We start from the raw sequence: 26,019 nt of genomic DNA on the forward strand, positions 1-26,019 counted from the left end.
GACACCGGCACTTGCAGTGGTGTACCGCAGCGAGTCCCGGGTGACGGAGGCTGTGCCAACAACCCTGAGATCAGGAGGGGCTGAGTACCAGGTTGATGACCGGGCGAAGGGGCGCTGTGAACATCTCCACTGTCAGGGCGGTATCAGTCCATCGACAGGCGCAAAAAACAATCGGTTGCGCTGAGCTGGACCGCACGTTACTGCCTGACACAGAGGTCCACCCCAGCTACCGGTCGAGCGCCCACTCCAGCTACCTACTGAACAATGCTCGCCACTCGGGGCACCTGGCGTCCACAGACTTACCCGAATCCTGTCTCCTTCCTGTGATATTTCCACTGACAAGAGGTACCATTTAGTCGCGGCGCCGGGAGACGCACCACCAGTAAAGCCGGCGCTTCGCCCAGGCGCCAACGCCCGCCGCGCACGAGCGATCCCAGCCGAAGCAATGGGCAAGCCCAGAGCAACGGCGACAGCCCAAGGGGCTACCTCAGACGCTACCAACAATCACTCCACGGCCCCCCCCCCCCCCCCCCCCCCAAAGGACGATGCCACAACAACAGATGTCTCCCTCTCAGCCAAATTGGACAGGGTTCTAATGGCAATAGAGCAATCCAGGCTATCTATGGAGCAGCAACTGGGCACCCTGATGACGGACATTAGCCTCCTCCGCGATGACCACCGGAAAATATCCGACAAGGTCTCAGATAATGAAAAAGTAGTCACTTCCATCCAGCCCATGGTACAGACTCACCAAGACTCGATACAAACGTTGATAGGCTGCGTGTCCACCATGGAAGAATGAATCGACGACTTGGAAGGGCGCTCGAGACACTGCAATATACGCGTTCTTGGCTTGCCACAAGACCGGCCCAGCCTACCTCAACAAACTACTTTCCTTCTACACCCCCAACCACCAGCTCCGCCGACCTCGCACCTGCCACCGTCCCGCGCATCCGAAGAACAACCACCGGCGGGAGATCCTTCTCCCACCTCACCGCCAAGACCTGGAACACCCTCCCACTTAACCTACGACAGACCCAAGACCTGCTGACCTTCAGGAGGCTGCTCAAGACCTGGCTGTTCGATCAATAGCACTCTCCCCCCTGACCCCTCCCCCCAGCGCCTTGAGACGCTCACAGGTATGTAGTGCGCTCTACAAATGTTGATTGATTGATTGACGCAGTGGAGTACATGGAGACCTGGACCAAGTCATTCACTCCAGATGCAGAGCGGACAGCGTTCTTCTCCAACGTGTCCCAGCGCGCCGCCCCCGGACGGGGGCCCCGCCCGATGCTGGCAAAGTTCTTGCATTTCAGAGACCGTGATGCGGTGCTGAGGGCGGCCCGTCAGGCTGGGCCGCTTTGGGTAGAGAACAAAACCATCATGATCTTTCCTGACTATTCCCAAGCGGTCCAGCATCAAAGGTCGTCCTTCCTAGAAGTGAAACGGCGTTTACGAGCAGAAAAGATGCAATACTCCCTGCTATTCCCCGCCTGCCTTAAAGTAATGCATGATGGCACCACTCACTTCTCCGCGACCCCCGAGGAGGCGCATGACTGGAAGGACCAGCACGGTGCCGCAGGTCATCATACAGAGCGCACCCACGAGCAACACACTGGAACACCGGGGCCCAGACGACAGTGCTCACGGCGTCGCAACCGGCAGGGCGCCTCCAACTCGCTCCCACGCACCCTGGGGTCCCCAGACCTGGAACAAATGTCCAAGAGAGACGAAAAGCCCTGAAGATGGTGGTGAGCCTCCACCCTACCTCCCTTGCAACAGACATTGAGTGGGCTCCCCACCTATTCACATCAGAGGAAGAAGGAGGCAGCGAAATAACGCAATCTGGAGTGGACTCAGTGGCCTTGCCCTCGGTCACCCTGCGAACAGCTGATGACCTGATATAAATGGACATTTACAACACGAAGAAAGCACCGGGGGGGGAGGAGATGCCTCTTAGACACCGGCATGAGCGGTCACATTGCACGAGCACCCACATGCCACCTTCGGCCTTGTTAGCCCTTTATCCAGTCAAGCAGACCAGAGAGCAGTCATTAACTTGCACGCATAGCCCACAAGCTGAGCTACCTCGCAGAGACAGGCCGCTACCCCCCCCAACATGTTGATGGTCTCACGCCAACTGAGAGCTAGTTTGGACGCATCGCCTTTGACGATGGGTCCCCCGCATTGGGGCTATGTTTTGCTCCACCCCAGTTTCTCTCCCCCCCCCCCCCACTGAACACGCCTATACTGCACTGTGTCCCCACCAATATGCCAATAAATAGCTGCACGGACGCCCGAGTAGTGCGGACAACGGAGGGGCAGCTTAGAGCTCGAGACTTTCAGGAGAGTCTGAGTACCCCCACAACCCTACGTACCATACACATACATCAATGGCACAAACCGGCACCATCACCATCCTTACACTGAACGTGCGGGGAATGCACACCGCGCGTAAACAATACTCCGTATATGCTTACATCAAAGCAGTATATGCTTTCTTGCAAGAAACGCACATCACGGCAGAAGAAGCGGCGAAGCTGCATAAGCGATGGAGAGGAATCATATGCGCCACTAAGTATTCGGCCTTTGCTCGAGGCACCCTAATATGGGTACGACCCGGCGTTCCATTCCAGGAACAGTTCCACACCATTGACCCCGACAGCCAATACGTTCTCTTACAGGGACAACTGGACGGCCAAGCAGTACTATTGGGGAGTATATATGGGCCCAACGTTGACCAAAGCAAATTCTGGGATACACTCTACACCCCATTGGGCACATACACACAAATCCCCTGGATCTTAGGAGGGGACTACAACGGAGTACAAAACATAACACTGGATAGATCCAACCCCCCCCCCATCTGACGTCCTCCATTGCGGCACAGGCAAAGCAATTCGCGACATGGGCGCATCATTGGTCTCTCACAGATGCCTGGCGTACTCTGAACCCCACCACCAGACTTTACTCGTTCCACTCAGAGCCACACGACCTCAGCGTGCGCTTAGACACTTTCCTTTGCTCCCCCGCTATCCTACCTCTCATTTCAGATGCAGACTACCTGGGCAGAACCATATCGGACCATGACGCTCACACACTCACGCTACGATGGCGCCCACCACACCCCCCTGTCCCTACATGGCGTCTCCCCAGGGACTGTCTCGACGACCCAGTTTTCCAACACTCAGGCGGACCATATACGCAAGTACTTCCAAGAGAACACGGACACAGCCACCACGCGCGCGACGGAGTGGGACGCCTTTAAAGTAGTTATACGGGGCACATGTTTTTGAACACTGGGCGTTCTTACAAAAGAGACAGACCCAGACAAAGCTACGCCGGCCCAAAATGCTGCTGCTGCAAAAACAGCATATGAAGAGGCGTCAGCAAGCTTGCGCCGGTATAATTTCGCGGCATATGCGGCCCGAGCTCAAAAAGAAGGTGACAGGGCGGGCACGTTATTGGCGTGGCTTGTCAAGCAAGATTCGACCCTCCCGCCAATCACAGCCATTCTCAGTACTCGAGGTACCCTATTATACTCCCAAGACTCAATCCTACGCGCCTTTCAAGAGCATTACTATACACTAGCCCTGCTCAGATATCTGTGGAGGCCCTCTCCCATTTCCTTGACGACCCCATCCGAGCGACGGAAATCAGACACGCCATGAAGGTGTTAGCTGTAGGAGAGTAGGGTCTGCTTCCTATGGTCACCCCCACTTTTTGCTTTTGCTTCACTGGTTTTCGATTTAGATGTGGCTGTGGGCCTGCTAATCAGACCCACAGCCCAGCTGTTCTCTCTCTAAATTCATACTATGCACTTTAGGTATATAACCCAATTGGTAAGGATCACCTTATAGGGCCCTGTACAGTGTACCTTAGGTACCCAGGGCATAGGTGTACCCTAGGCCTACCCGGGGCTGCAGCATGTATTATGCCACCCCTGGCTGGCCTCCCATCATGACACAACTGGGCAAGGTCGTGTAATCACCCCTTGCTTAGGTATAGTATTCCTATACCTACCTTATATATAGACACATGGGTAACCTTTACGCCACTCCTATGGCAGGCCTTAACAATCCTGGAGGCAGAGTGCTTGGTAACATGCGAGATGGTGCTCTAGCATGAGCTGAGCCTGTCTGCAGCTTTCAGAACCATGTCCTTATAGCTGTTCTATGATATCGCCTACCATATAATCTTAAAGTACCTTATAATCCTCGCGGTTATGGTAACCATGGTTTGGCTTTATCAAAACATGTCGTGTAAGGTGTCTAACACTTTGGAATACTACCCCCACACCATTTCTGGCGATGAGGATAGTATTCCCCCCTTCTAGAGGGAGAAGACATGTTAAAATCAAAATGGATGCTGCTGCCACGGACACAAGTCTGACCTCCTGCTGCTGGGAGTCCTTCCAGCAAAGGAAGGCTTGGACAATAAGTTTCCTGCCTTGGGAGGTGCTAGCACCACCCCAGACAGGAATTAGTGTATTGGGGCAGGGAGGGATGAAAGAAACGAGACACTGCCTGGGGCACACAAGGTGTCCCATGCATAGTCCGGTTCAAACCGGTGCTGGGGCACTCCAGCCCCAGCCCTGGCACGAAACAGACAAAGGGAAGGGGGTGTAACCACCCCCCCCTCCCTGGTCCCACCCATAGGAGGGACCTAGCAGGTAACCCAGCCCCCCAGATTAGTATAAGAGTGGGAGCGGAGTCCCTAGGACTTGGGATTATCCTGAACTGAAACTAGACACGAAACTCTGGACCTTCGACATTTGACGACAAGAAGACTGAAGAATCTCACTTGTGGCCAAGGAGTGGCCACCCTGTGTAAACAGGCACCAACAAGCGACCTGCCGTTTGCTTTGCCCAAGTTCTACGAGGAACCGACTGCAGAGCCCGACCAGGACCTTGACCTCCAGACTTCTCCGACCCTGATCTACATCCACAGCCAAGCTGAGATCCGTGGAGGCGAAGAGAGACGTGGGACCGGCTACCTGGGAAAATTGGCGAGTAGCTTCCAGCGCAGCTTCTGAGGCATCCTCGAAGTTGTGCTCTGGGGATTGAGAAGCCCCAACCCAGAGCACCATCTGCACCGAAGATCAGCCCTCCACACTCCACGAGTTCTGCGTGGGGCCATTCTGCATTTTCATGCTCAACGCGTCTGACCGGTTGCTGGCCCGTTGGCTAGTAGCCTCAGTGACGACGAACCCTTAACTTTCCACCACTGGTTTGGCTCCTCCAGACTGGCCCTTGCTTCCCTGTGAAAGAGAAGCACCACAGACCTTCCTGGTCTGGACCTGAAGCGAATTTCCATTTCCGCGCGGGTTGCCTTTGCCAATGCTTGTTGACTCCAATCGGGACGTCGACTCCGCCATCCGCAAGATCCTTCGTGGGACAGCTCGTACCCTGGTTCTGGTCATCCTCGACGCCTCCTGGTCCACGTAGCTGCAGAGACAAGCTTCAAGACATTACCTGTGTACTGCACGACATCGCCTGGTTCCTTCCTGGTTCCACACGGTCACTGGCTAGTGACCCAGACTTTGTCCCCTCTGCTTGCAGGTGTTCTTCCTTCAAGATCCATCCTTGGATCTACCGGACATCTTGCTCCTGGCCGCCTGCCAGCATCTGTTCTTCAGGCATCCATAGGATCCAGCGACGACACCCGACGCATCTTCACACCTATGCACCTGTCTCCTGTGGGTGAGGTAACGCGAGTACTCCGGTGCTCCAGTGGATATTGACTATCCAAGTGTCTTAAGTCTTTAGTTGCTTCCTCCTAGTTACTTCGGAAGTGTCCTTATTCTTCCTATTTCTAACTGTTACATTCCCATTGACTTTAATGTAACCCGCGTGTGTGTTTCCACACTGCACACGCTTCCCGTTGGCCTCCCACTTCCTAACTATTGGTAGGGTAGGGTAGCCCCAACGATTCCCTAGGCCCTAGGCCTACTCCCTGTTCGTGACGTGGTACTTATACTACCTTCTTAGTATATGGTTTGCGTGGCCCCTGGGCCTAACTGTATTTTCCTGTGTAACTTAACGTATGCTACTTAAGAAATTGTTTGTACTTAGACCTCTGAACTCATAAAGAGTGCTGAGGGTATATGTTAGAATAAATACATTCTAATTTTATATATACCTGGTGTGGTGTCCTTTCATTTGGTATTCAAGGGATTATATATGGTATCACAGCTGGCTTCATATGCCATTCAGAGTTTAGCCTAAGACTGCTCTTGTCCATCCTACCACTAGGATAGCTGGTCTATAAGGTTGACTTTACAACCAATCACCATAAGGGTTGTTTGGACTGATATAAGGTGTACACTAGAACTAGTGACATCATACATCAGGCCAACTTCTCACAATCCCTTGAATACCAAATGAAAGGACACCACAACAGATATATATAAAAATAGAATGTATTTATTCTAGTCAAAATACCCTCAGCACTCTTTATGAGATTCGAGGTAAGTACAACACAGTCTTATTTAAGCATACATTAAGTCACACAGGTAAGTAATACAGTTAGGCCCTAGGGGCCACGCAAACCATATACTAAGTAAGTGGTATAAGAACCACTGTCACGAACACAGGATAGGCCTAGGGAATGGCTGGGGCTACACTACACTACCAAAGGTTAGGAAGTGGGAGGCCCACGGGATTCAGGTGCAGAGTGGGAATACTCATGCGTAATGCGTAAAAGTCGATAGAAATAGTAGTTATTAGAAATTAACAGTTTTAGGACATTTCTGGGATAGCTAGGAGTTCGAGACTTGGAAACTAGACCCTAGGATAGTCAATACCCTTGTGAGCACCGGAGTACTCAAGTTACCTAGCCCACGGGCTGCGGGTGCATAGGTGTGAACTTGCGTCGGTTTTCGTTGTTGACTCCTATGGATGCCTGCAGGAAAGTTGCTGACAGGCAGTCAGTGAAGAGTGTCCGGTGGATCCCAAGGAGGGGATCAAGAAGGAAGGAACCTGCAAGCAGAAGGGACAGAGTCTAGGTCACCAGCCAGGAGCCGGGAAGGAACCAGGAAGGAACCAGACGATGTCGTGCAGATGCAGGTGAAGAGGTGAAGCTTGTCGCAGCAGCTACGGGTACCAGGAGACGTCGAGGACGACCAGGACCAGGAGGCGTACTGTCCCACGAAGGCTCTTGCTGTCGGCAGCATCGATGTCGAGTTAGGACCCAAAAAGCCTTGGCAAGCGGAACCCACACAGAATGGAGGACTTGCTTCTGGTGCAGACCAGGAAGGTCTGGGGTGCTTCTCTTTCACAGAGGAGCGAATGCCAGTCTGGAGGAGCCGGACCAGCAAGGTGAAATCAAAGGTTCGTCGTCGCAGAGGTCACTAGCCAACGGGCCAGCAACCGGACAACACGTCGAGCAACTCCAGTGCAGAAGGGCCCCACGCAGAACACGTGAAGTGTGGGGAGCTGATCTTCTTTGCAGATGGTGCTCGGGATGGGGGCTTCTCAATTCCCCAAGCACAGCCTCGAGGAAGCCTCAGAAGTCACGCTAGTCAGTTACTAGCCACTTTTCCCAAGTCGCCGGTCCCATGTCCCTCGTCGCCTCCACGGGTCTCAGCTTTGCTGTAGATGGGGATCTGGTTCAGAGATGTCTGGAAGTCTCGGCGCTGGTCAGTCTCTGCAGTCGTCCCTCGTAGGATCAGTCGCAAAGCAAGCAGCGGTCGCTGGATGGTGCCTGGTTTCCTAGGGTGCTCACTCCTTGGCCACAAGGGAGATTCTTCAGTCTTCTTCCTGAGGTCGAATGTCGAAGGTCCAGAGTTTCTGTTCAAGTTGCAGATTCAGGATAATATAATTTGCAGGACTCAGCTACCTACTGATATACTGGGCTAGTGGGCTGGGCTACCTGCAAGGTCCCTCCTATGGGTGGGACTAGGAAGGGGAGTGGTTACACCCCCTTCCCTTTGTCCAGTTTCGCGCCAGAGCAGGGGCTGGAGTGCCCCAGCGCCGGTTTGAACTGGACTATGCATGGGACACCTTGTGTGCCCCAGGCAGTGTCTAGATTCTTTCATCCCTCCCTGCCCCAATACGCTAAGTCCTGTCTGGGGTGGTGCTCGCACCTCCCAAGGCAGGAAACCTATTGTCCAAGCCTCCCTCGCTGGAAGGACTCCCAGCAGCAGGAGGTCAGACTTGTGTCTGTGGCAGCAGCATCCATTTTGTGATGCTGGGGCTCTGGTTAACTTTAACCGGGTAAGTAGGTTTCTGTAGGAGAGTAGGGTCTGCAATCCTATGATCACCCCAGATTTTTGCTTTTTGCTTCATTGGTTTATGACTTCCCCTGGCTGTGGGCCTGCTAATCAGACCCACAGCCTAGCTGTTCTCTCTCTAAATCGACACACATGTACCTTAGGTGCATCTACTAATTGGAACTGGGCCACCTTATCAGTCCCTGTATCAGCATACCTTAGGTATCCAGGGCATAGGTGTACCAAGGGCCTACCAGGGGCTGCAGCATGTATTATGCCACCCCTGACTGGCCACCCAAATCTGACACAACTGGCTGCACGACGGCTGGGGCAAGGTGGTGTAATCACCCTTTGCTTTAGATATAGTATTCCTATATCTAACCCTAAAATGGACACATGTATTCCTATCAGTCACTCCTATGGCAGGCCTTATCAATCCTGAAGGCAGAGTGCTTGGAATTATGTGAGATGGTGCTCTGGCATGAGCTGAGCCCGTCTGCAGCTTGCGGAACCAAGTCCTAATAGCTGTTCCAGGATAACGCGTACCATATACTCTTAAGTGCATTATAATCCTCGCGGTTATTTGCTAACTTTGGTATCGCATTATCCAAGCATGTCGAGTAAGGTGTCATACGAATTGGAATACTAACCCCTCGCCAATTCTGGCGACGGGGTTAGCATTCCACCCTTCTAGAGGGACACGACATGTATGTAACTGTGAACCCCGGTTAAAGTTAACGCACGCCTCAGCATCACAAAATGGATGCTGCCACCACAGACACAAGTCTAACCTCCTGCTGCTGGGAGTCCTTCCAGCGAGGAGAGCTTGGACAAAGGGTTTCCTGTCAGGGGCGGTGCTAGCACCGTCCCAGACAGGGTTTTGTGTATCCCAGGTAGGCAGGGCTGAGAGGAAGGTGACTGCAAGTGGCACCCCGGTGCTCACTGTGCATAGGCCGGCTCAAACCAGTCCCAGGGGCACCCCAGCCCCTGAGCTGGGGAGAGACCGGACAAAGGAGAGGGGTGTAACCACCCCCCTCCTGGTCCCACCCATAGGCAGGACCTAGTCACAGGCCAGCCCCTTTTCTTAGGATAAAGGTAGGAACGGGCCCCCTTCCCAAATTAGATCATTCTAAAATCTTGAACTACTTTCCACGAAAGGAACTCTTGACTATTCTGAAGACTCTCCCTTGTGGCTAAGGAGTAGCCACCCTGCACCAGCAGGCACCACCGGATCAAGACTGACCAGCTCGACGAGACCCGGATTCCCTGCCACCTCTGATCTCTACCTGCATCATCAGCCCAGCTGAGATTCGTGGGTGTGACGAGACCTGCGGGACCGGCCATCTTCTGAAACTGCACGACGCTTATCCAGCACGACCGCCGAGGGATCCTCGAGTGAGTGCTTTTTGGGGTTTGAGAAGCCCTAACCCTGAGCAGCCCCAGCACCGAAGTCCAGCCCCCCCCCAGCATCCACGAGAACTCCGTGGGGGCCCTTCTGCTCTTTGCTGCTCAACGCGATGTCCGGTCACTTGCCGTTGGTTAGTGGCCCTCCTGACGACGCACCACGACGTTTTCACCGCTGGTCTGGTTGCTCCAGACTGGCCCTTGCTCCCCTCCAACAGAGGAGCGCCCCGGACCCTCCTGGTCCACTCCAGACGCCATCTTGACTCCACCGCGTGGGCTTGCCTTTGCCAAGGCTTGTTGCTCCAATCCTGGTCCCAGCATCGCCGACAGCAGACACCTTCGTGGGACAGCTCGCCCCACCAGCCTGGTCGCCGACAACGCCTCCTGGTCCGAGGGACAGCAGAGTCCAGTGTCGCCCACTCACCTGGCCGAGGTGACCTCCTCCGGTGCCATCCTGGTGCCCACACAATCACTGGCTAGTGATTAAGAACTGAGTCCCCTCTGCTTTCAGGTCATCTCCATCATCGATCCAGGCTTGGATGCCTCCGAATATATACACTGGTCGCCTGCCAGCAACGCCTTCTTTCAGGCTCCATAGACTTCAACGAGGATTCCTGACGTCTTTTGAACCCTATGCAGCCGCAGCCCCTGGGCTAGGTAACCCGAGCATTCCGGTGCTCCAACGTAGGTTTACTATCTAAGTGTCCAGATCCTTTTTCATTTTCAGTCTAGCTGGTCGGATTCGTCCGGAAACAGTAACTTTAGAAACGCTAGCCTCCATAGACTTCTTCCCGCATCCCGCGTGAGAGTGCACACTCTGCACCCGATCTCCCTAGGCCTCCTGCTCCTAACCTTAGAGTTCAGTAGTGTAGTCCTAGCGATCCTGAAGCCTTTGGATCTGGTTACTTACCTGCTAGCATTTCGCATTCCACTTTTAGCGTATATGGTTTTTCGTGCCCCTCGGGCATTTGTGTAAATTGTGCAACTTGAAGTATTTTCATAAGAGTTTTGTATTGTGCTTAGCTCCCTGACTCATAAAGAGCCAGGGTAGTCTTGTTATAAATAAATATCCTTTATTTTCATAACAACTTGTGTGGTGTCCTTTCACTTGGTGTTCAAGGGGTAAATGTGATGGCAAAACAGCTGGCTTAACACGCCCTCTAGAGTTTAGCTTACAGACTGCTCTTGTCCATGCTACTAGGATAGCTGGTCTATAAGGTTGACTTACAACCAATCATCAATAAGGGTCGTTTGGTATGATACACAGTGATCACTAGAATAGTGAGCACTATATATCAGGCCAACTTCTCACAGTTTCAACATGTCTTCTCCCTCTAGAAGGGTGGAATAATATCCTCATCGCCAGAAATGGTATGGGGGTATTATTCCAAAGTATTAGACACCTTACACAACATGTTTTGATAAAGCCAAACCATAGTTACCATAACCGTTTAAGATTATAAGGTACTTTAAGAGTATATGGTAGGCTATATCATAGAACAGCTATAAGGACATGGTTCTGAAAGCTGCAGACAGGCTCAGCTCATGCTAGAGCACCATCTCACATGTTACCAAGCACTCTGCCTCCAGGATTGTTAAGGCCTGCCATAGGAGTGGCTGATAGGTACACATGTGTCTATATATAAGGTAGGTATAGGAATACTACACCTAAGCAAGGGGTGATTACACGACCTTGCCCCAGCTTAGTGATCAGCCAGTTGTGTCATAATGGAAGGCCAGGCCAGGGGTGGCACAATACATGCTGCAGCCCCGGGTAGGCCTAGGGTACACCCATGCCCTGGGTACCTAAGGTACACTATACAGGGGCCAATAAGGTGATCCTTACCAATTGGGTTATGCACCTAAAGTACATAGTATTAATTTAGAGAGAGAACAGCTGGGCTGTGGGTCTGATTGGCAGGCCCAAAGCCACATCTAAGTCGAAAACCAGTGAAGCAAAAGCAAAAAGTGGGGGTGAACATAGAAAGCAGACCCTACTCTCCTACAGAAGGCGTTAAAAAGGTGTCCATAACAGGCTCGAGGATCCCCGGAACCAAGGGAAGCAGAGAGCGAGACGCTGACTTCTGGTGAAGAGTCTCAAAAATCACAGTTGTTGTGACCTGAGGGACTGACATTTGAATGTTGAGTTTCTGCGTGCCTCTTTGCAGGACCTCATGATACGTATTGATATCATCAATCGGCGAGACCCTGGATACTAGGCTGTCCGAATGTGTGGGGGAGTAATCCCGCCTCGAGGACCGGGTGGATGAAGTCGAGGTAGTATACGGGCTTCTCCTACTCCGCCGATGATCCCGGGATGTCTCAGCACGATCATGTCGACCCCTGGATCTCCCAGCACGCTCATCTCGCCTGGGGGAGCGCGATCTAGAGCACTGTCTCACCGGTGACCTCTCACGTGCTCATCTAGGCAGACTCACCCGGTCCACTTCTTCCACCAGCCTCTGGAGAGGAGACCTATGGTGCAGAACGGCATATTCTCGCATTCTCCTAGTCGCCCCTGAATCCCGCCAGTGTTGCACGGGTTGCAGCCATTCTGGTGACAGCTGAACCGCCAAAGTGGTCTCATGTGGTCTTGAAGGAGACCTGCGGGACCGTCCAGTATCCTTGGGACGGCTTTGTGGAGCCACAGACCTCGGAGAAGCCCTCCTGGACGAGTGGGAGGATGAATGCCGTGAAGCTGACTCCGTCACCAGTACCACGGAGTCCCCAGACTTCACCGAGGCTTGTCTCGACGTCGAGCGTGCTCTTGACGTCGATCTGTGTGCATGCAGGGCCTCCAGTCTGCTCGATGTCGAACACCCTGACGACAGAGATCTGTGCCGATGAGAGGTAGGCGAAGAATGGTGCCTCGACGTCGAACGGCGATGCAAAGCCGACGACGGAGGGACCCTCTCTTTCGACGTCGAACGCCGAGTAGACGACGGCGGAGCAGTGTCCATTCTCGGCGCTGGCAGTCTGCGCGACGACGGCTGAGGGGTAGTTCTCGCCCTCGAAGCCGAACGCCGTCGAGACAACGACGGAGACCTCAACCTCGACGCCGATCGTCGCCTGGTTGACGACGGCGGAGGAGTCTTCTTCGCTCTCCACGTCGACCGCTGATGGAACTGCGACGACGGGAGAGAGGCCGCCCTCGACGACGGAGGGGTGATACTCCGCGACGCCGAGCGTCGCCTGGTTGACGCCGGCGGAGGGGTCTCATCTCTCGACGCCGGGTTGACGATGGCGGACGACTCTTCGACGTCGACGACATACCTTTTCTCGACGGCGAGCCCGCTGTCGAGGGTCTTTTTGAGGAGATATGTCCCATCTGAAGGTCTTTTCTCAGCGCCGAGCCCGACGCTGAAGGAGAAGGACGCAGGGACTTACTTCTAGAAGGCGTCCTGGACCTCTTGGAACCCCTCTTGACCGGAGATCTTCCTCTAGATGGATTCGCTAGGCCATATATGCGAATCCTTTCCCTGTCCTTCAAAGTTCGTTTGGACAGGGTCTATGTGAGAAAGTGGCTCTGTATATACTGTTCCCTAATAGGTACAGGGTGTACAGAGTCCACAGTCCCCCAGAGGCTGATAGAGGTCAAAGTTAGGTATGACCTTACTCTCAAAAGTGGTAGCTTGGTCGAGCAGTAAGGCAGTACCAGAGGACAGTGTAAAGCATTTATTGTACACACTCAGTCAGCAAATGGTTTCACACACTCAATAACTGAACTCTAGGCCAATGGTTTATATATATAAAATATATGCTTGTTTTATTTTTAGAACCACAAAGGGAGTAAAAATATACTTTCTCAGAATGAGAGGTTGAATATAAATACTTTTGTCTTAAGCAATAAATTTGTGTAAACAGTCACAGTTGGTTGCAATAAACAATCCTATTTCCTAAACATAACAATGCATTGAGCTCAATGGTAAATTCAGGTTATATGTAATAAATTACTTTTCAGATTACTTTTGGAATTCCAGGTCTGGCTCCTAGAACCAGCCTTGGGTCAGTATTCAGAATCACGTGATGAAAGTCGACTTAATAACTGTAATGATTTTTAAATAATATTTAGCTATTTCAAAAGTTAGCACTTAGAAAATATTTCAAAGAAAACATTCAATGGATCTCTATGGCAAGAAATTCACATTGCAGGTAGAGTACTTTATCGTTACTTTAGTAATCCAGGACTGGGTGCCTAGACCCAGGACTGGGGTCCTTATCAAAAGCAGGTAAGTAATTTCGTTTGCAGAAATGGTACGATTTTAAAAGAATATTTCAAATTTGCAAAAATAGACACTTAGAAGAAATTTCACAGAAAAGCAGACAATGGTTTCCTATGGGAGAAAAATGAGTTAGAGGTAAGTATAGTTGTGAACACTTTTCAGGGTCAGGGCTGGGCACCAAGATCCAGCACTGGGAGCTCACCTAGGAGCAGGTGAGTAAATTCGTTTTTGTCACTTGGCTGATTTTTGGTGAATTTTTGCAGTTTTGAAAAGTTCACACTTCGAAGATTTTTGAAGAAAAAGCCAGTCAATGTTACCCTATGAGGAAATTGAAGTTAGCGGTTTAAGGGTAAGTACTCGACTGGCAGAGTTGAAATTCCGGGCATGGACTCAGGGGTCCCCCAGTGTCAGGTAGGTACAGTTGGTTCACCCTCAGCGGTTTCAGGACGGCCGGGTGCAGAGAGAGTTAGGCCCAATGTTATCCTATGAGGGATAGGGGGGCCTTGGTTGGTGGCTGCTGTCTGGCAAGCCACGCGGCTGTGGGAGCTGGGCTCCTGGTCACTTACTCAGGGCAAGTGGGGAAGTAAGTTAGTGTAGAGAGGGCACTGCCAGGGCCACTCGGGCGGCTGGGTGCAGGGTGCTTTTGAGCCTTCGGGCGCTCAATGGAAATCAATGGGAATGTTCCGGTTTGGAAAAAGGCTGCAGGCTCGGGGACGAGGATGTTTCAGGTGCCACCACCACTTCGAGAGGTAAGTTGGGTAGTTGTAGGTTAGGTGGGTACCCCGGGATTGGGCACAGGGGGCCGCAGGGCGCCGGGTGCAGGGGTGCCTTTTGACGTCGGGAATCTTACCCTCTGGTTGATCGCGGCTGGGGTGGCACTGGGTTCTGAGGCTGCAGGCTTCTTCCGGGATGTCGAGGGGGGTCCTTGGGTGCCGGACTCGGGGTCACAGTCACCGTGGGGTCGTCCTCAGGGTCTCTGTCCACTCCGGCACTGGCCAGGCTTGGCTGGTGCAGAGTGTGTTGGGTCCGCGGTCCCGGGCTGCTGCCAGGGGTTAAAAATAGGTTTCTTGAGTAGAGCCTCTACTCATGGGAGTCCCAGGGGCTTAGAGCCAAAAGGTAGCCAGGTCCTCCGGGGTTGGTGAGGTTGCTGGCCACGAGAGATGCCGCGCTGGTGCAGGTTCGAGAGTCGACAGGCCGGTAGGGCTGGGGCCTAAGCAGTTGGTGTCTTCTTCTCTTTTTAGCAGCTGCAGGGCAGGTCTTTGTTCTTCTTGCTCTTCTTGTAATTTTCTATCTGGAATCTCCGGAAGGAAGGTTCAGGGTGCCCCTAAATACTAGATTTAGGGGCGTTACAGGTAGGTGAAGGCCAGGGACCAATGGGTCCTTGTCCTGGGGTGGGTACACCCCCTATCCTGCCTCTCTCCTGTGGGAGGGGGGCAGTAGCCTAATCCTGATAGGGTAGGGCCTCCCATCTTCAAGATGGCGAGAGCCCGGAGATGTGCTTCACCTCGCCTCCCCCACCTGAGGGGTGGGGTGGGCAGGCTGGCACATCCCCTGTCCTTGTATGGGGTTTCCGGCCAAGCTTCCAGCCAGAGTAGGGGGTTGCAGTGGCCTGGGGAAACTCCAAATGGCGGCATGCCTTTGAAGCTTCCCTTTGCTCATCCTGGGGGAGGAGATTTCTCACCTCACCCAGGATGTGCATTGTTGCAGGCCCGGGAGAGCAGGGGCTCTCCCACCCAGGGGTCCAGCAACGTGTCTGCTGTGTGGCAGCCTGGGCAGCCTCAGAGCAGACGTGGATTGTAAGTTAGCTGTAAGGGGGCATCTCTAAGATGCCCTCTGGGGTGCTTAGTACATTAAATCCCACACTGGCATTAGTGTGGGTTCAATGTGCTGAGAAGTTTGATACCACACTTCCCAGGCTTCAGTGTTGCCAATATGGTGCTGTGGAGCTCGTGTTTGACAAGCTCTCAGCACCATGTATTCTTAAATGACAGCACTGCACTTACAGTGCCCAGGAATGGACCCGGGTACTGTAGGGGCACAGGGCTCCTGCTCCTGTGCCCACACCATAGGCGTAATGCACCCATCTAGAGGGGTGGCTGACATATGCCTTGGCAGTGTAGGTGATGGGCATGGTACACAGTGATGTGTGCCATGTCGACTCTTTGTTTTGTCCTGCACCCAGACACTCAGCCTGCAAGGGCAGTGTGTGTGTAAGGGTACAGGGACTCTGAGGGTGGCACAATGAGTGCTGCAGCCCTTAGAGGCCTTCCCTGGCCACAAGGCCCTGGGTACCTAGGGTACCATTTACTAGGGGCTGACATGTGGCTAGGGTTTGCCAATTGGGAGTTTGTGTGGTTTAAGGAAGGAACATAGGCCCTGGGCACCTGATTGGCAGGAACCCAGGGTACACTCAATCGAAGTACAGTCAGCAATTTAGCAAAAAGTGGGGGCATACCATGCAATAAAGATGGCACTTTCTCACAGTCTGGCAGTGAGGACAGGTCTTAGGATCATGGTCGTCCGGCAAACATAGGATACAGACCCTATGGGAATCAGTCTTGGCCTTCTTTTTGCCACAAGAAGGGCAAGGGTCAAACAGAGATGGCATTTTGGTATTAAAAAATGCCTAAATCTGTCAAAAAAAGACAGCTTCTTACTTGAAAAGATAGAAACGTCGAAGTAAGGTATAAAAAGTTGTTAAAAGTGAAATGATTTTCTGAAGAAATCAGAAAAAAGTGGAGCTGTGTTGCCAGGATCCTTCCAGAAGGAGCCGGAAAGAACAACTGAGCTAACTGCCACCCCTGAGGCATGATGGGAAGCTGGGGGGTTAGGTGTGTCTTAAAGGCACGGTGTCAGTTTATTGCTATACAGCTACAGTTTAGCTTTTCAGTCTTGTTCGACTGGGTATTTGCAATGCAGCCTGGGAGCTTACTATGCTTTCAGTGGTTTATGAGAATTTCTACTGTATATTGCGCATTAAAACAGTTTCTAAACAATTTTTTATGGTTGTTTCTCCTGTTTCTAATGCATGTTTTATGTGTCTAGTGGAAATTCCTTACAGCATGTTTCAGCTCTGATGTTGGTTAGGCTGCAATTGCTTGTTTTTATATATATATATATATATGTATATATATATGGATATTTATATGTGGGGCACATATAATATAGTGTTTCCGGGGTCCCGCGCATGGGCGGGAATATTCTAATGCGTATGACTTTGATGAGGATCCCCTGGAAGAGAACCTCTAAGGACAGTTATGAAGAGGCTCAAAGGGAGCGCACATTACGTAAGTGAGAACCAGGTTCAAGTCCCACTGAGGCATCACAAAAGGAATAGGAGGGAAAAGGTGAGTAATGCCTATGAGAAATCTATTGACAACTGGGGACTTGAAAAGAGAGGGCTGATCAGGCAGCATGAGAAAGGCTGAAAGAGCAGAAATGTAGCCCTTGATAGTGCCCAGAGCAGAGCCCTGCTGGGCCAAAGAGAGAAGGAACAATAGGACCTCAGAAAGAGAGGCAATAAGGAGATCTACAGCTTTTGCCGTGCACCATGCCACAACTTTTTTCCACTGGCAGGCGTATACAGTTTTAGACGAGGGACGTCTGGCTGACAGAATCACATTACAGACTTCAGGAGGCAAGTCAAATGGAATCAACTGTCGCCGCTCAATCTCCACGCAAGGAGGTGGAGGCTGGACAGGTTCGGGTGAAGGATGGTCCCCTGGTGCTACAACAGGAGATCCTCACGAAGAGGCAGTCGGATTGGGGGATACATGCTCATACTGAGTAGATCGGGATACCAAACTCTTTGAGCCCACTCCGGTGTCACAAGAATGACTTGGGCCCGGTCGCGTCTGATCTTCTTCTGCACTCTGGGTAGAAGTGGTATAGACGGAAAGGCGTACAACAGACAGCAACTTCACTCTTGACGAAAAGCGTCTCCGAGCGAGTGCCGCCTTGGAAACTCCAAAGCGCAGAACTGCTGACATTGCGCGTTCTGTTTGGTGGCAAATAGATCTAACCAAGATTCTCCCCACTGCTGAAAGAGACCTTGCGCCACGTCCGAGTGAAGGCGCCATTCGTGATCCAACATGCACCTGCGGCTGAATTCGTCCGCCCTGGCGTTCATAGAACCTGTCAAGTGTTGAAGCACCAAGGAAATGCCTTGACGTTCCAGCCATGTCCAGAGACGCAAAGCCTCCTGACATAGGGTCCACGACCCTACCCCGCTTTACTTGTTGCAGTACCACATGGCTGTGGTGTTGTTCGTGAACACCTGCACTACTCTCCCTTTGACAAAGGGAAGGAATGCTTTTAGTGCAAGTAGGAGCGCCCTGAGCTCCAAAAGGTTGATATGGAGCTTGGACTCCGCCGGAGACCAGAGGCCTCGGATCTCTGCCTCTCCCATGTGGCCGCTCCATCCCAGGAGGGTCGCATCCGTCAACACTGTGTGCTCCGGTTGGAGAAGGGAGAGGAATCTGCCGCTGACCTAACGCTGGTCTGTGAGCCACCACTGCCAGTCCTGTGCAGTGCCCTCCGAGATCTGGACGTAGTCGGACAGGTTTCCCCGATGTTGCGTCCATTGGAACTTCAGGTCCCACAGCAGATCCCGCATATGCCACCTGGCGTGATTGATCAGCAGGATGCCTTGAGGCCCAGCAGTCTCAGGGTCTTCCTAACCAAAACATAGGACCAGAGCTAAAAGATCGGAATCATAGCCGTATGTCCCGGACTCGCTGTTCGGAAGGATAAACCCGAAATTGCGCTGTATCCAGAACCGCTCCAATGAAAAGGAGCTTCTGAGGGGAAATCAGATGCGACTTCGACATGTTGATTAAAAACCCCAGCGAATGCAGGAGGTCGGCCGTAGTCTGGAGGTGGGAGACGACTGCCTGGGGCGAGCCCACCTTCAACAGCCAGTCGTAGAGATAGAGGAAGACAAACTCCTGATCTGCGCAGATGAGCTGTGACCACCGCCATCACTTTTGTGAACACCCAAGGGGCGCTGGTAAGGCCGAAAGGGAGCATGGTGAACTGAAAGTGCTTGTTGCCTACCGTGAACCGCAGGCAACGCCGGTGGACCGGCAGGATGGGGATATAAAAATAAGCATCCTGCAAGTCCAACGCTACCATCCAGTCTTGTGGGTCTAGGGCAGACAAGACCTGAGCAAGCGTGAGCATCTTGAACTTCTCCTTCCGGAGGAAGCGATTGACGTTCTGGGTCTAAGATAGGACGCAGGCCCTTGTCCTTCTTTAAAATCAAGAAGTAGTGGGAATAACAACCATGACCTACTTCTGACGTCGGAACGAGCTCGATGGCGAAGGTGTTGAGGCAGCAGGGGCGGTGGTGGACTGACCCGCCCGCTGGCCAGTGACCCACCTCGGCGGGCACCCTGACCCCGGCTGCACTTAGACTGTGGCTGTGTAGGTCGGCGGCTCTGAAAGGAATGCGTTTGGGAGCCTCGACCCTGACCTCAAAAAGGAGCCAAAAGCAGATCCCAAGGGAGCGCGCGTGGTGGCAAAACCCAAGGACTGGGCCGTAGCCCGGGAGTCCTTAAAGAGCTCCAAAGTGCTATCCACCTTGTCACCAAAGAGGCGTGTGCCATCAAAGGGCATGTCCAACAAAGTGTTCTGGACATCCCCTGAGAAGCCAGTAGTTCTGAGCCAGGCGTAACGGCGTAGCGCCACCGTTGTGGAAATTGCACTGCCAAGGGAGTCGGCTGTGTCAAGACCACAACGGATAGTGAATTTCGCAGCATCTTTTCCTTTGGTAATGGCTTGGGAGAGCACCGCACAAGCATCCACTGGACACTGAGGCAGCACCTGTGCCACTGCATCCCACACAGTGGGAATAGCGGCCCAACACGCACGCAGTATTCACCGCCCGCAACCAGAGACTGGCAGACGTGAAAATCTTTTTCCCCAAACTGCTCCAGTTTTTTAGATTCCTTGTCTGGAGGTGCGGAAGGGAACGTGCTCGGAGAGGCAGAGGCCTGGACAACCAGACTATCTGGCGTTGGGTGCTGCGTGAGAAAACTGGGGTCGCCCGGGGCCGGGCGATGACATCGTGCCACACTCTTAACCACAGGAACCCCTGTGTTAGGCTTGGTCCAGGTACTTAACAGAATGTCTGTAAGCACGTCATTAAAGGGCAGTAGCGGCTCCACAGAGGAGGTCGCTGGCAGCAGCACCTCGGTCAGGAGATTGGTCCTGATAGGCACAGATGGGAGCTCGAGGTTAAGAGCCTCAGCCGCCCTGCGCAACACCACAGAAAAAGTCCCAAACTCTTCTGTAGCTACGGAAGCAGAGGACAGTGTATCAGGGTGCGGAGAGAAATCCAGATTGCCTGGACCTTCCACATCACCTTCCCACTCCGGTTCATCCTCCCATTCAGCTGTGCAAGGGTCCTCGGACCCTCTCCCAGTACTCCCCTTCGTCCACCAGCCGTGTAAGAGGCCGGTAAGGACGAGGGGCTCGGGGAAAGGGAATAAACTCACCACCTGGAATTGGAAGATAGTAGACCAATCCAGGGTCGAAATAGTCCGGCCCCGTAGGCAATGGCATTGTGTCCGGCACCGGCCCCAACACCAGACGCGGCGCCGAGGCCAGAGCCGACAGCGACACCGGGTATCTTGCCAGCGTAGTCTGGGCCAAAGGCGGCGGCACGGGGGCAGAACCACCCCTCGGGTACACCGGGCCCGAAGGCGCTCTGGAGGGATCCGATGTAGGAAACAAAGGGCGCATGGCCGACAGGAATACCTGTATTTCTTCCAAAGTCGCGTGCGGGCCCGGGAAAGGCAGGTAGGCAGCAGGCAACAACAGAGGGTCCACCGGAGCTACGAGGGAGTGACCACCCGTACCCTCCATCGTGTCCCGCGACTGGTGAGGGGTAGAAGAAGAGCGTTGCTTCTTCAAATTCTTATGGCGCAATGACTTACCTGTCCCCGATTCCGACGAACGATGGTGTCGGCCCCGCGACCTGTCCCTTGACCTCCCACAGCAGCGGGACCTTGAGCGGTGCGGAGCCAATTGCCGGGCCTCCACCAACTTTCGGGAACGCTCCCGCAAAGCCTTCGGTGCCATGGCCCGACAATCAGGGCACGCCTCAGGGTCATGGGCGTGCCCCAAGCATAAGACACAGTCCCCAAAGGACTTAAACCCGGGCATCCCTACTGCACCAGGAGTCGATTACTCGACATAACAAGAGAAACAAGTCTCAAAAACCAAGTTAAAAGATTAACTATGAGTACCGCTCTCTCTCAGATCTGCGCTTGCTGGCGCGGAAAAAGAAAGAACTGACGTGGGCGCGTCTAAGTAGCTCCGACTACGTCATCTCGGCAACTACGACGCTAGCGACGTACGCGGAGCCGCACGATGATGCCTACCGACACGGAAGGGTAATGCTGATGAAAACTTTCCGGATCCAGTCTGATGCCCGGGGATAAAGGAATCTCTCACTAACTCTTTCAGATGCTGCAGACAGTACGCGCGCCTGCCATGTGGCCTCCCCATTCCATAAGTGACGCATCTGTCACCACTGTGAAGTCTGGTTGGGGAAGGAAGAGGGATCTGCCGCTGACCCAATCCTGGTTCGTCAGCCACCACTGCAATTGGTGTGCAGTGCCCTCCGATATCTGGACAACATCGGTCCCACTGGAATTTCAGGTCCCACTGCAGAGCCTGCATATGCCACCTGGGATGATCCACCAACAGGTTGAAGGAGGCCAGGAGGCCCGGCAGCCTCAAGGTCAATCTCACCGAAACCCAGGATAGAGGCTGAAATATTGGTATCATAGCCAGAATATCCTGGACTCGCTGCTCGGGAGGATAAGCCGAAAACTGCGCTGTATCCAGAACCGCTCCGATGAAAAGGAGCTTCTGAGAGGGAATCAGGTGCAACTTCGGCTGGTTGATAGTTAACCCCAGTGAATGCAGGAGGTCCGCCGTAGTCTGGAGGTGGGAAAAACAGCCTGGGGCGAACCCCCCTTTATCAGCCAGTCGTCGAGATAGGGGAAGACTGGAACCCCTGATCTGCGCAGATGAGCTGCGACCAACACCATCACTTTCGTGAACACCCGAGGAGCGCTGGTAAGGCCGAAGGGGAGCACGGTGAACTGAAAATGCTTGTGGCTTACCGTGAACTGTAGGTAACGCCTGTGGGCTGGCACGACTGGTATGTGGACGTAAGCGTCCTGCAAATCCAACACTACCATCCAGTCTCTATGGTCGAGGGCACACAAGACCTGAGAAAATGTCAACATTTTGAACTTCTCCTTCCAGAGGAAGCGGTTGACATCCCTGAGATCCAAGATAGGAGGAGGCCTTTGTCATTCTTGGGCACCAGGAAGTAGTGGGAGTAACAACCACAACCTGCTTCTAGGACAGGGACTCACTCGATAGCTCCCTTGGCCAAGAGAGACGCAACTTCCTGACGGAGAAGGACCAAGTGATCCTCCGACATGCAATGGATATTTGGTGGCATAATGGGAGGGGCATTCTCAAAGGGGCGGGAGTAGCCCCTTCTGACTATCTGCAAAAGGCACCTGTCCGACGTGATGATGTGCCAGTGGGGAGGTGATGGCGGATTCTGCCGCCCACTGCCAACTGGTGGTCATGAAAGCTTGGACTAGGAAGGCTTAGAGGCTGCTGCAGAGGGGGCACTGTTGGACTGGCTACCAGACCCAAATCGAGGGGGAGGCCGGGGTCGACGCCCGGCCGAGGACACAACAGGCGTCGTAAGTGGCAGACGTGTCAACTTCGGGATGTGGTCGCACTCCAGGCACCAAAGGAACACGAGGTGCAGATACGTGACTGACAATAACTTGTGACAAGACTCACAAAGCTTTAAGCCGGTCCAACGATGGGATATCCCTACATGCACCAGAAGTCGAACAGCTCGAAAAAGAGGTTGCCAAAAGTCGAAAAATCACTAGTCAAAAAATGACAAGGGGTACCGTTCGCTCTGGATCTGCACTGGCTGGGGTGGAAAAATAAAGAACTGACGTCAGCGCGCAGGGGCGGCATCTAAGTAGATACAGCAATGTCATTACGGCGATCACGACGCCAACGACGAACGTGGAGTCGATTGACGCCAGGGGTACTGCTGAAGAAAATTCTCCGACATTTATATTTCAGATAATGAGGTGTCCAAAACAAGATTAGGAGTCCAGGAAGATATGCTATTCATCGCACGAAGAAAAGAGGGAGAATCACTACTAAGGAAAGACTATATTGTTGGAATGGGACACTAATATTGGTCCTAATGCTGTTGTCCGTGAGTCCTTAAAGCGCTCCAGGGCACTGACCGCCTTGTCGCCAAAGAGGCGAGAGCCATCAAAGGGCATGTCCATGAGCGAGCTCTAGACATCAAGCGAGAACCTGGTAGACCGCAACCAGGCATAACGCCGCAACGCCACAGTCGTGGGAATCGCCCTGCCCAAGGAATCAGCAGTGTCCAGACCACACCTGATGGCAAACTTCGCAGCATCCTTGCCCTCCGCAATCGCTTGGGAAAGGATGGCCTGAACCTCTTCAGAACACCGAGGCAGGACCTCTGCTACCGTATCCCACACGGCATGGGATTAACGGCCCAACAAACAGGCAGTATTAACCGACCGCAACCCCAGCTGGCCAAGGAAAACAACCTCTTACCATATTGGACCAGCTTCTTAACCTTATCGGGCGGAGCCGTGGGAAAGGCACTCTGCGACGTTGAGGCCTGAATGACCAGGCTCTCAGGCGTGTGGTGAGTGGTCAAGAAGGCAGGGTCACCAGGTGCCGGGCGATGACACCTAGCAACGTTCTTATCCACTGGTGCCCCCGGGGCCGGCCGCAACCAAGTGCCCAAGAGGACTTCGGTAAAGGCCTCATTGAAAGGGAGCAGCAGTTCCGACGACGTAGACGCCATCTGGAGCACCTCAGTAAGGAGGTTGGTCTTAAGGGCCCCTGTAAGGAGGTCGAGATGGAGAGCCTCCGCAGCTCGACGAAGCACCATAGTGTAGGAAGCGCCCTCCTCCATAGCAGGCGGAGGGGAGGCAAACCCTGGGTCAGAAGACACCCGCATCTTGAAGGTCATAAACCCAATCCTGCTTGGAGTCACCCTGCCGCGGCAAGAGGGTCCTCGGAGCCGTCCCAGTCCTCATCCAGCTCCAGGTTAGAAGGAGCCGGCCAGCCCCTGCCAGCGGCGCCGGCCGGGGCCGAACCGGAACGGCATCCCAATGAGGATCCCAGGTCGGACCAAAATGGTCCGAGAACCGGGGCAGGGGCTGGATAAACTACACCCAGTGCGGCGCCTGTGGCGGAGCCAGGGGCGGCGCTGGGGCCGTAGCCAGGGGCGGCGCTGGGGCCGGAGCCAAGGGCAGCGCTGCACCTTTTGGCGCCAGGGCCAGAGCTGTGGGCGCTGGATCCAGTGGCTCCGCGGCCGGCACCAGAGGCGGTGCCGCCGGGTCAACAGGATCTGGACACGGGACCGCGGGGCCCATAGGCGCGCCAGCAGGAGCTCGAGGCCTAAACAGGCGGTCCATGGCAGCAAGAAACTCCTGCATCTGTTCCGGAGTCGCCGACGGACCCGGGAATAGCAGGTAGGCCGCGGAACTCCCAGGCTCCGGAGGAGCCGCAGGGGCAGAGCCCCTGTCCCCCTCGTCCGCCTCCGGGGAGCGACGGGGGGACGTCGGAGAGCACACTTCCCCGACTTCTTCTTATGGCGTCGCTTACCGGAATCTGAAGGTGAAGACTTAAGAGTCCGAGGAGCGACGGCTCCCTTCCAGCGAACAGCACCTAGACCCGGAGTGGCAGTGAGAGGAGTGACGGACATGCAGCAACTTCCGGCGCCGCTCCCACAAGGCCTTCGGGGCCATGGCACGGCAGTCCTGACAATCCCGGGAGTCATGGTCGGTCTCCAGGCAGTAGAGGCAGACATCATGGGGGACCGACATATTACCGACATATTACGGCGGCACGACCCACAAGACTTAAAGCCGGGCATCCCTACGTGCACCAGGAGACAAGAGAAGGAGACAAAAGTCTCTAAAAAGTGGTCAAAAATTGACCGGGGTACGTGCTCAATCCGGATCTGCGCTTTTGGACCAGAAAAAGAAAGAACTGACAACAGCGTGCATGGGTGGTGCCTATGTAGCCTCCGTGACGTCATCCCAGCGCGCACGATGCCAGTGATGGGCGCGGAGCCACACGGCGCCACCTACTGGCACGCACGGGTACTGCCATTGACTTCAAATGGGGATAACTGGCCTTGGTACACGCTGCACCTCCTCCATAAACTAGGATCGGATGTAGGTCTCATGCCACCCTAGTATGACTACTTATACGAAACACAATTACAACGATTGTAAAAGAATCTGATTGTTTAGTTTTAAGTAATACTAGATGAAATCCAAGGGGAATTTGTTTGGTGGGGAGGGGTAACAACTTACATATTTGCAAAAAGGCATACATTAACCATACTTTATCAATGATGATACATTTGGATCCTTGTTATCATCATAGCTTTGTTCATGTGACCTGTAAAACATGGCCAATGTCTGCATGGTCTGCATAAAGGTAGTTGATATTTTTTCCCTTTTTGTATTAGTGGTAATATGAAAACTAAGAGTGACTAAGTAAAGAACAAAATATGGTAACTTTTAGTCTTTTCATACCTTACTGGAAAAACTCCCTTTATTTTCCTTTAGAACATGATTTGCAGTATTTTTCTTTTTCTCCTCAGATCTGTACATACGTATTTCATCTTCTCCCTTTGCAGTTCTCCAGCATTCCTGTTTACTAATGAAAAAACCACATTATTACATTTGAGCATAACAGATTTCTTTTTTACTCTGGGTAAATGCAGTTTTCCAACACTAATGTCAGAAGAGTTGCTAATTTTGAAAAATTCACATTCAGCCTGGGTAAACGGAGCATAATAATAAATTAAAACTGTTAAAGAAACTCTCATTAGCGATCAATCATTGTGTGCATGGGCAACCAACTGGGTTCATTTCCCTAAAACAAAAGGGTGTACAATTGTCGCAATCCTGTTTGAAGGCCACAGGGGAAGCAACAGCTACTTGGCTCAACCTTGGGTGTTGAGGCCTTTTACTCCTGTTGCCCCGGGGCCTGACCTACTATGGATCCTGAGCAACTGGGCCAAGTGCCCATTTCAGCACTTGACTCTCTGGGATAAAA

At 53.1% G+C, this 26,019-nt stretch overlaps 1 protein-coding gene across 4 annotated transcripts in view; it reads right to left on the reverse strand.

Annotated features, from left to right (window-relative positions):
• PHIP (PHIP subunit of CUL4-Ring ligase complex) overlaps window positions 1-26,019 on the reverse strand; it is a 1,862,070-nt gene that overhangs the window by 1,065,706 nt on the left and 770,345 nt on the right. For all 4 annotated transcript variants that reach the window (XM_085610989.1, XM_085610988.1, XM_085610991.1 and 1 more), the window contains exon 20: window positions 25,494-25,617. In XM_085610989.1, coding sequence (XP_085467115.1) covers window positions 25,494-25,617 — 124 coding nt within the window. The remainder of the gene's footprint in view (window positions 1-25,493; window positions 25,618-26,019) is intronic.

Source organism: Triturus cristatus, chromosome 6, assembly GCF_964204655.1.
Source record: "Triturus cristatus chromosome 6, aTriCri1.1, whole genome shotgun sequence".
Taxonomy (NCBI): domain Eukaryota; kingdom Metazoa; phylum Chordata; class Amphibia; order Caudata; family Salamandridae; genus Triturus; species Triturus cristatus.